The 9,965-nt window shown below is 52.9% G+C and overlaps 1 protein-coding gene across 2 annotated transcripts in view; it reads right to left on the minus strand.

Moving 5' to 3' along the window:
* The window catches only part of BRF1 (BRF1, RNA polymerase III transcription initiation factor 90 kDa subunit), a 75,967-nt gene that overhangs the window by 19,207 nt on the left and 46,795 nt on the right, over nucleotides 1-9,965 (minus strand). For both annotated transcript variants that reach the window (XM_011982905.1, XM_011982906.1), the window contains 5 exons: nucleotides 8,619-8,768; nucleotides 7,383-7,476; nucleotides 4,869-4,995; nucleotides 4,519-4,558; nucleotides 4,337-4,429 (listed from right to left, as the gene is read on the minus strand). In XM_011982905.1, the coding sequence (XP_011838295.1) occupies nucleotides 4,337-4,429; nucleotides 4,519-4,558; nucleotides 4,869-4,995; nucleotides 7,383-7,476; nucleotides 8,619-8,768 (504 nt within the window). The remainder of the gene's footprint in view (nucleotides 1-4,336; nucleotides 4,430-4,518; nucleotides 4,559-4,868; nucleotides 4,996-7,382; nucleotides 7,477-8,618; nucleotides 8,769-9,965) is intronic.

The following is a 9,965-nucleotide window of genomic DNA, read 5'->3' on the forward strand; positions in this document are numbered from 1 at the left end:
GCCACCGCGCCCGGCTAGTTTTTTTTTTTGTATTTTTTAGTAGAGACGGGGTTTCACCATGTTAGCCAGGATGGTCTCGATCTGCTGACCTCGTGATCCGCCCGTCTCGGCCTCCCAAAGTGCAGGGATTACAGGCTTGAGCCACCGCGCCCGGCCCTGATCATTTCTTAAAGACAGACAGGTCGTGGCCGCCCACTTGAGCCCAGGAGTTCCAGACCAGCCTGGGCAACATAGCAAGATCCTGTCTCTATGAAAAAATGAAAACTTAGCTGGGTGTGGCGGTGCCCGCTTGCAGTCCCAGCTACTTGGGAGGCTGATATGGGAGAGCTGCTTGAGCCCAGGAGGTTGACACTGCGGTGAGCTATGATCAAACTACTGCACTCCAGCCTCGGTGACAGAATAAGACCCTGTCTCAAAAACAACAAAAAAAGACAGACACACTTGCCTTTCACATAACCCAGCAATTTCACTCCTCAGCAGCTGACCCAAAAGGAAATCAACGTCCACATAAGGACTTGTACACCAGGGTTCAGGAGTGCATCTGAAACAGCCCCGAACGTGCAATGTACTCCAACAGATGAATGGCTACACACCTCAGCGTGTTGAAGGACTACCGACTGCCACGCCACAGCAGAAAAGAACAAACCATTGATGGACTCAACATAATCACACTGTGAAAAAAGCTAAAGAGAAAAACATATACTACGTGATCCTACTCGTACGGAATTCTACAGAATACAACTAATTTATAGTGACAAAAAGTAGCTCACTGGGGGCCTGGGGCCGGAGTGGGGGCGCTGACTAAGGGTCTGTGGACCCCGCAGGAGCCACAAATCTGTGGGTTTTCCTGGTTGTCGCTATGGTTTGACAGGTGTGTGCAGACGTCAAAGTTCAGAAATTAAACGGCGCATTTTAAACATGAGCAGTTTGTCATAAGGCAATTACACCGCAATAAAGCTGTTAAAAATCACCCAATGGTGAATTTAAAAGACAGAAAACAACTTTCATGGGAGGAATGTGAATCCCCCCGCCTTGAGCTAGGTGTTCACTTCTTGAAACTGCCTGCTGTTGCCACAAGTAGCTCTAAACTAACCTAAGAATGCCGCAACCAATAGCTTAACGATGTACAGCTAATCACGAATAAATGTTATTATTGTAAGCCAATGAGAATTCCTGACAAAAAACTTTGTATCCATCCAATCACTGTCCCTTTTTGCCTTTAAAAATCCATCTGTGGCTGGGCATGATGGCTCACTCCTGTAATCCCATACTTTGGGAGGCCAAAGTGGGCAGATCACTTGAGGTCAGGAGTTCGAGACCAGCCTGGCCAAAATGGCGAAACCCCGTTTCTACAAAAAATACAAAAATTAGCTGGGTGTGGTGGCGCATGCCTGTAGTCCCAGCTACTCGGGAGGATGAGGCAGGAGAATTGCTTGAAACTAGAGGGTGGAGGTTGCAGTGAGCTGAGATTATGCAACTGTACTCCAGCCTGGGTGACAGAGTAAGCCTCCGTCTCCAAAAAAAGAGAAAGTCCACGTGTAACCGCTGCTCACCAGAGTGTACATTCAGGGCAATGAGATGTGTCCTCTCTGGCTGCAACCCTCAAGCTTGACCCAAATAAATTATGTAGATTAATTTTGCCTCTGCTTCTTCCTTTAAGGTTGGCAAAACTCATCTTAAAACATCCCACTCTAGATTTTGTGTGTGTGTGTGTCCTGGCGACAGGGTCTGGCTCTGCTGCCCAGGCTGGAATATAGTGGTGCAATCATAGCTCACTGCACATCGAACTCCTGGGCTCAAGTGATCCTCCGGCCTCAGCCTCCCGAGCAGCTGGGACTACAGGCGCGCACTCCCACACCCAGCTAATTTTTTAATTTTTTGTAGAGATGGGGTCTTACTATGCTGACCAGGCTGGTCTTGAACTCCGCTCAAGCAATCCTCCTGTATTCGCCTCCCAAAGTGCTACGATTACAGGCATGGACCACTATGCTTGACCCAGTCTAAGTCTTAGATTACTTTCTTCTCAATGTGTTCCAATATAAAATTCCTGGCTAGCACTGAGTCCTGGAGGGGTCCCCATGGTGAGGAGTGGCTCCTTGGGGGAAAGCACCTGATCCCTGGAGAGCAGACATCAGTGGGTAATGACCTCTGGACAGTGCAGCCTCTTAGAAACCCCTCCCCGGGCAAGTGGGCCCAGGCCGCAGGTGCCAGGAGCCTTGGGGGCTCCAGCTGCCACATTCCCTGGACGTGCACATTCCCCAGACTGTTGGCTCTGCCCCAAAAGTACCTCCAGAGTTTGACCAGGCTGGGCCAGGTCTCTCACCCTGGGTTCCTGCAACAGCCTCCCCACCACCTGCCTCTGCCCTCAGGACCCCTCGTGGCTCCTACTACCCCCAAGTGAAAAAACACAGTACAGAATACTAATCAAAAATAAAATTCTAAGCCCCACACCAACCAAATGAATCCCTTCTCTTGACCAAAGAGATTTCAAAGAAACCTGAAAAACTAGTTCAGACCACGATGGGAAGCGGGGGCGGGGTCAGACATGCCTCATTATACCCTCTTACACCCCCTCCCTTTGGAGTTCAGGAGCAGCTCATCAGCATTAACATCCAAACAGAGATCCGATGATTGACCAAACAGACCTTGTAGCAACAGATACCAGATTCCAACCTGACTCTAGTATAGCATCAATGACAGGTAGCAGGCCCTGAAAGAAATCAAAATACTTTACCCCAAAATATCTTTGACATATTTTGAAATAGCTCTGCAAAACTGTCTTTTGCAGTGGAAACTCACATTCTTTTTTTTTCTTTTTTTTTTTTTTGAGATGGAGTCTCACTCTGTCGCCCAGGCTGGAGTACAGTGGTGCAATCTCAGCTCACTGCAACCTCTGCCTCCTGGGTTCAAGCGATTCTCCTGCCTCAGCCTCCCAAGTAGCTGGGACTACAGGCGTGTGCCACCACACCCGGCTAATTTTTGTATTTTTAGTAGAGACAGGGTTTCACTATGTTGGCTAAGATGGTCTCAATCTCTTGACCTTGTGATCCGCCCGCCTTAGCCTCCCAAAGTGCTGGGATTACAGGCGTGAGCCACTGCACCTGGCAGGAAACTTACATTCTGTAGAGAATCCCCTTCCCTTTCCAGGTCTTTTTCTGATCCTGAAGAGATTTGTTGAGACTAGCATATTTTAAAGATCTGAATAGGGGCCAGGAGCAGTGGCTCATGCCTGTAATCCTAGCATTTTGGGAGGCCGAGGTGGGCAAATCACGAGGTCAGGAGTTCCGAGACCAGCCTGGCCAACACAGTGAAACCCATCTCTACTAAAAATACAAAAAATTAGCTAGGTGTGGTGGTGTGTGCCTGTACTCCCAGCTACTTGGGAGGCTGAGGCAGGATAATCGCGTGAACCCAGCAGGTGGAGGTTGCAGTGAGCTGAGATTGTGTCACTGCACTCCAGCCCAGGCGACAGGGAGAGACTCTGTCTCAAAAACAAACAAACAAAAAAGGTCTGAATAGGAAACATTTGTCCAGGGACAGTGGCTCATTCCTATAATCCCAACACTTTGGGAGGCCGAGGCAGGCAGATCACCTGAGGTCAGGAGTTCAAGGCCAGCCTGACCATCATGGTAGAACCCTGTCTCTAATAAAAATACAAAAATTACCAGGGCGTGGTGGCGGGTGCCTGTAGTCCCAGCTACTTGGGAGGCTGAGGCTTGAGTCACTTGAACCTGGGAGGTGGCAGTTGTAGTGAGCCAAGATCGCACCATTACACTCCAGTCTGGGTCAAAGAGGGAGACTCTGACTCCAGAAAAAAAAAAGGAAACCTTTCCATTTATTGCCTCTAAGGGTGGCCACCTACAAGACTTCATCTATGTAACAAGCACCTTGGTCTCCACAACTCTCTTACCTTAATCTAGACACTTCTTTCTGTTGATTCCGGGTCTTTAGATAATAACTTAACTCTTTCAACCAATTGCCAATCACAAAACCTTTGACTCCACCTGCGACCTATAAGCACCGCCCACTGCTTTGAGTTGTCCCACCTTTCTGGATCAAACCAATGCACACCTCACAGGAGCCTCTGCAGGGAGGGGATGAGGTGGGGGCAACCTGTACCAACAGCTGGAGTGCCACAGCCCAGCGTGCAGCCTGAGTGTCTGAGGAGGAAGGAAGGTCATGGGGGGAGGCAGCCTCAACCCCAGGGCTGTGCACATAGACCAGAGGGCCCAGGAAGAGTGACAGGAAGGACAAGGTCAAAGGTCAGCTGGTGGGAAAGGTGCCGGCAAGGGGCACACAGACAGGTCTCGAGTTCTGAGGCCAGGGCTGGACTCACCATCTTTCGCCAGGCTGGCCAGGCCCCCCTTGGCCTTTGGCCGGCTGTTTTCTAGTTCAATCTCAATTGCATCCTGGTAACTGGATATTTCACCTGAAGTCGTAAGTTAAAAGCAAAAAGTCAGCACAAAATCAATTTTCCCAACAAAACAGAAGCATTGTGTGGGAAGATCGGTTGGTTACCTTCAACCTCCTCCAGTTTTTTTGACAGGACTTGTTCAAGCTGAAAGGGAACAGGGCGAGAGGCTTCATGAAGGGAGGCCCGGGTACACAGTGCAGCCTCCGGGGTGCCCCGTGGGCCCCAGGGACCACAGGCCACTGGAACTTAGAGGTACGCAGCGGTGGAGGTGGAGCTATGGGTCTGTGTCCCCTACAGGAAGATGTGGCACTTCCCAGAGTCTGTGCGAGGTGTGTCCTGGAGCCTCGGGCTCTGGCTGGTTACAGCACTGAAGAGCGGCTATGAGGCTATGGGTGTGCAGCTTCCCTGCAAGGCTGACAGGCCCAGCACAGACAGATGCCAAGGCTGGCACTACCTGCTTCATCCGCAGCTTCCTCTGCCCAGCCGTGTATGAGGGGGGGTCGCACTCCTCCTCCAGGTCGATCTTCATGAACTCATCTATGGTCAGCTGACTGGTGGGGGTGTCTTCAAATTCCGTGAGCCTAAAATGGAGCCGGACATGGGAAATGGAGCTGGCAGCTCTGAAAACGCCATTTAAAACTGAGCTGCTGGCTTGGCGTGGCTCACACCTGTGATCCCAGCACTTGGGAGCCCAAGGTGGGTGGACTGTTTGAGTCCAGGACTTTGAGATCAGCCTAGGCAACATAGTGAGACTCTGTCTCTACCCAAAAAGAAAAAAAAGTTAGCCAGGTATGGTGGTGCACACCTGCAGTCCCTGCTACTTGGGAGGCTGAGGTCAGGGAGAATCACTTGAGCCCAGGAGGTTGAGGCTGTAATGAGCTGTGATAGCATCACTGCCCTTTGGCCTGGGCAGCAGAGTGAGACTGTCTCAAAAAATATATAAAAAAATAAAATAAAAGGCCAGGCACTGTGGCTCACGCCTGTAATCCCAGCATGTGGGAGGCCGAAGTGGTAGGATCACCTGAGGTCAGGAGTTCGAGACCAGCCAGGCCAACATGGTGAAACCCCGTCTCTATTAAAAATGGCAAAAATTAGCTGGGCATGGTGGTGGGAGCCTGTAATCTCGGCTACTTGAGAGGCTGAGGCTGGAGAATCGCTTGAATCCAGGAGGCGGAGGTTGCAGTGAGCTGAGATCGTGCCACTGTACTCTAGCCTGGGCGGCAAGAGCAAAACTCTGTGTCAAAAACATAAAAAATAAAAACAAATAAATGAACTGTGCTTGCCAGGCGTTCCTCCATGGGGCCTGGCAGTCAGGCCTTGCTCCTCGGCACCCAGGTCCCTTCTGGCGGCTTCTCTACCCCCACCTGATCCTGCCCGGACCTCTGTTCACTGGGAGAAAGGCCCACAGGCACCCTTAATCACTCACAGAGGACCCCAATCCTAGGCAGAAGACTCAGAACGCCTGAAGAGAGGAGGCTGGGCTAGAACCTCAGCACCTGGCAGTCGGGCAGGAAGGGGCCTGCAGGCCTGTGAGCCATGGGGCTCAGTTCTTACGAACGCCTCTACGTGCTACATAACCTCCAACATGCTTAATCAAAGGCTTTTTACAGAATCAACAGTCAGATGTTTAAGGTTAAATACTTTCCAGCTGCTTTTGGAAACTGCCACAGGACACGATCTCAGCTGAAAAACAGCAGCCGCGTGTTTAAGATTTGTGATAAATGTCACAGCAGTTACAGGTTGCAGCAACCCCACTGTCACATTTACCTTGCGGAAGTCTATGAAACGGGGCTGCCAGCGCAGGTGAGCTGTGAGGAACCCCAACAAATACCACCCAGCAAGGCGGGGTGCAAAGCCCCGCCCCTGCCTGCCTGGCTTGCTGTGCCACTCATTTCAACTGATGCGGGGACCTCTGACGGAACTCCGGCTTCTCACTGGGACAGGGGTCACCTGGGCTTTCAAAGTCCAGGATGGACCACACCAAAAAGGAGATGGACCAGGCTTCTGACGTCAAAGACAGCCTCCTGCCTGTTTGTGACTTAGGGCCACTTTACACATCACCCTCCGCCTCAACTTAGAAACACAGGGATCAGGCCGGGCACGGTGGCTCACGCCTGTAATCCCAGCACTTTGGGAGGCCGAGGCAGGTGGATCACAAGGTCACGAGTTCAAGACCAGCATGACCAACATGGTGAAACCGTCTCTACTAAAAAATACAAAAGTTAGCCGGGCATGGTGGCGTACGCCTCTAATCCCAGCTACTCAGGAGGCTGAGGTGGGAGAATCTCTTGTATCCGGGAGGCGGAGGTTGCAGTGAGCCGAGATCGTGCCACTGCACTCCAGTCTGGGTGACAGAGCGAGGCTGTCTCTCAAAAAAAAAAAAAAAAAAAAAAAGGCCGGGCGCGGTGGCTCAAGCCTGTAATCCCAGCACTTTGGGAGGCCGAGACAGGCGGATCACGAGGTCAGGAGATCGAGACCATCCTGGCTAACACGGTGAAACCCCATCTCTACTAAAAAATACAAAAAAATAGCCGGGCGGGGTGGCGGGCGCCTGTAGTCCCAGCTACTCGGGAGGCTGAGGCAGGAGAATGGCGCAAACCCGGGAGGCGGAGCTTGCAGTGAGCTGAGATCTGGCCACTACACTCCAGCCTGGGCGACAGAGCGAGACTCCGTCTCAAAAAAAAATAAATAAATAAAAAATAAAATAATACAGGGATCGGAGGAGGAAGACGCCTCCGCAGGACAGGGCCGGCCTCAGAAGGACTAGCAGGGAACTCTCCGGAGGGAGGCAAGGCATCCTGCCAGCATGTCCAAGCCATGGTGCGACGGGGGCTGGGCTAGGTCCTGGTCAACAGCCAGGTGGGGTATAGCAGGGTCCTGGGAAGTGGCGCCTGCTCCGGCAAGCAGGCCTGAGCTGGACTGACGAAGTGTCTGCGTGGTGCCCATGCCATGAATGAGAGCCCCCTACCTCTTTCGCAGCGTGGACTCACACACTTTGACCACACTGATGACCTCCTTCACAGTCCTCCTGAAGTCATGCATTCTGGCTGCAACTAGGAGTGCTAGAAAGCAACAAGACGGGCCTCGTCAACCACAGCTGCGAACCAGGGCAACAGTGTATCTGTGGCCCAGGAAAACACTGCGGATCCCGGTCAGGGAGATGATGACCTGGGAAGATGTGTCCGTGCCAGGGCAGTGAGATCCTCACTTAGCGTGGCTCATCCTGAACAATGAGACCCTCTCTATTTTATGGTGGGTGGTGGCTGCATCCCATTCCATTTTCAAATACAAGAACAATTAAAATGAAGGTTTCCGAGAGCTTCACGTAATCCCTCAAAGCAAACAAAATAACTTTAAGATGACTGTGCAGGAAACACAGGTTGTGATGGGAGCTGGGGATTCTGAGGATGCGGAGCCAGGCCAGGCGGGAAAGGGGCGAGGCCACAGCTGGCAGCTGACACAGGTTCACCAAGGCTGCAGTGGGCCCAGAACCTCCAGAGCAAACATGGAGATCATGTGTGCAGATGGAACGGCTTCTCAGGTGGACTGAATTCTGCTGTCAGCAGAGTGCAGGGACGCTGGCACCTAGCCTGCTGGGAAGAGTGGACTCTGTGGGCACTGAGGGTGAGGCCCCTGGTGAGGAGCAAGGGCCCTGCCGACCTGGGGCTCCAATTCCAGGGTTGGGGTAGTTGACCAGGCCACAGCCACATCCACCCACCAGCACCAAAGGCAAAGTGAGAGTTTGAGTAACAGCTGGAACCTGGGGGGCCACAGAGGTCCAACTAGAACAACCGCCCAGCTGGGGGTGGGGGATAGTCTGACAGCCCCGTGGCACCCTCATAAGCAACAATCTAGCATCTCAGAGAGGCCACACCACTATCCGCGTCAGGAGCCAGGCCCCACAAGACCACGGACAGGGATGGCCGTGCAGCCGCACCCCAGATGTAGGCAACCTGGGGTCAGGGCCACTCTTCCCTGAGGGTTCTGCCCCTTATGCCAGGACACACAGAGGCCAACGGGGCAGCCAGGAGGTCCTGGAGGGCTGAGGACCCCGGTGGGCCAGTCCAGTGTCAGCCACGGAAGGCTGGAGGCAGCTCTCAGTGCTCTGCAAACATTTGGCACAGCCCACCAGCACTCAGGCGTCAGGAAAGTATGACGCCAAGACCCAGGCCAGCATCCCCCAGATGGGCAAGGCCCGCTGTACCTGCTCCGCAGAGGCCCGAGGGGCGCCGGCCTGTGTGCATCCAGTCCCGCTTCATCCTCTGTAGCAGCCTCAGGGCAGTCATGGACACCTCGTGGTTCTTCTCTCCGAATTCCAGTAGGTGCGCAAAGCGCGGAATATACAGGCACGGGTCTGTAGCAGACACGGCGTCTCAGTGCCCGCCTCAATGTGCCATAGCATGTGCACAGGTGGCCCAGACAGCCCAGGGGTGGGGTGACCTGCACTTGTCTTTCCAGGAACCCAGGCCCCTCACCAGTCCCCCTCCCCTGGACAAAGGCTCTCTGACCCTCAGCTGGAGCAGTCATGGCACTGAACCCAGGAGAGCCACTGGCCACCTGCTGCCAACCAGCCTGCTGCAGACATGCTGGGGCCAGGCAGCGTACCCCTACTGCATGGCTGCCCTGCTCAGGGCACAGAGGGGCTCACACCCAGCAGCCTTCCCTCCAGACCATGCTAACAGCACCACCCCCAACAACGGTCCCGGGACCCTTAGAGCAAGACAGGCGTGGGTTGGGCACACAAGTCGCCAGCCAGCCGGCATCAGCTGACACTCATGGGTGAGAGGAGGACCCACTTCTGGCATCCCTACCAGCATGGCAGTGCCACTGGGGCTGTGTGTGCACACTGAGGTCTGGTGCTGTGCACCTCTGCCAGTACGGCACAGTGCTGCAGAGGATGTGCCTAGAGCAGGACAGGCCGGGTGCTGCACAGCCTGGGCCCTGATCGACTGCATGGACCCAAGCAGCGCTCCCCTACGCCGAGCACGAGGCTGTGATGTGACTCCACAGGGCTCTGCTGTGTCCCACCAGACTCAGGTGGCTATGACTTGCATCCCTTCATACTCATGATGCAGGCCCCCTTTCCAGCTGAGCGTGTCTGTAACACGAAGGATGAATGCTTGAGGTGAAAGATGCCGCATTTACCCTGATGTGATTGTTACACACTGCAGGCAGCATCCAAACACCTCATGTGCCCCATAAACATACGTACCCACTACGCACCCACAACTACAGATAAAAACAAAGGATTTTTGGTGATTTGGCAGCTAAAACAGATATTATTCAGAGAAAAAAACCAAGATAATTTAAAATAACATAATTGCTAAGATTTTTAATAATTTTCAATAAGATAAAATCATCGGAGCTAGAAATAAAAAGAATGATAAAAAATACAGTTATAACCTGGGCGTGGTGGCTCATGCCCATAATCCCAGCACTTTGGGAGGCCAAGGTGGGCAGATCACCTGAGGTCCGGAGTTTGAGACTGGCCTCACCAACATGGAGAAACCCCGTCTTTACTAAAAATACAAAATTTGCAGGGCATGGTGGT

Source organism: Mandrillus leucophaeus, unplaced genomic scaffold, assembly GCF_000951045.1.
Source record: "Mandrillus leucophaeus isolate KB7577 unplaced genomic scaffold, Mleu.le_1.0 Scaffold244, whole genome shotgun sequence".
Taxonomy (NCBI): Eukaryota; Metazoa; Chordata; class Mammalia; order Primates; family Cercopithecidae; genus Mandrillus; species Mandrillus leucophaeus.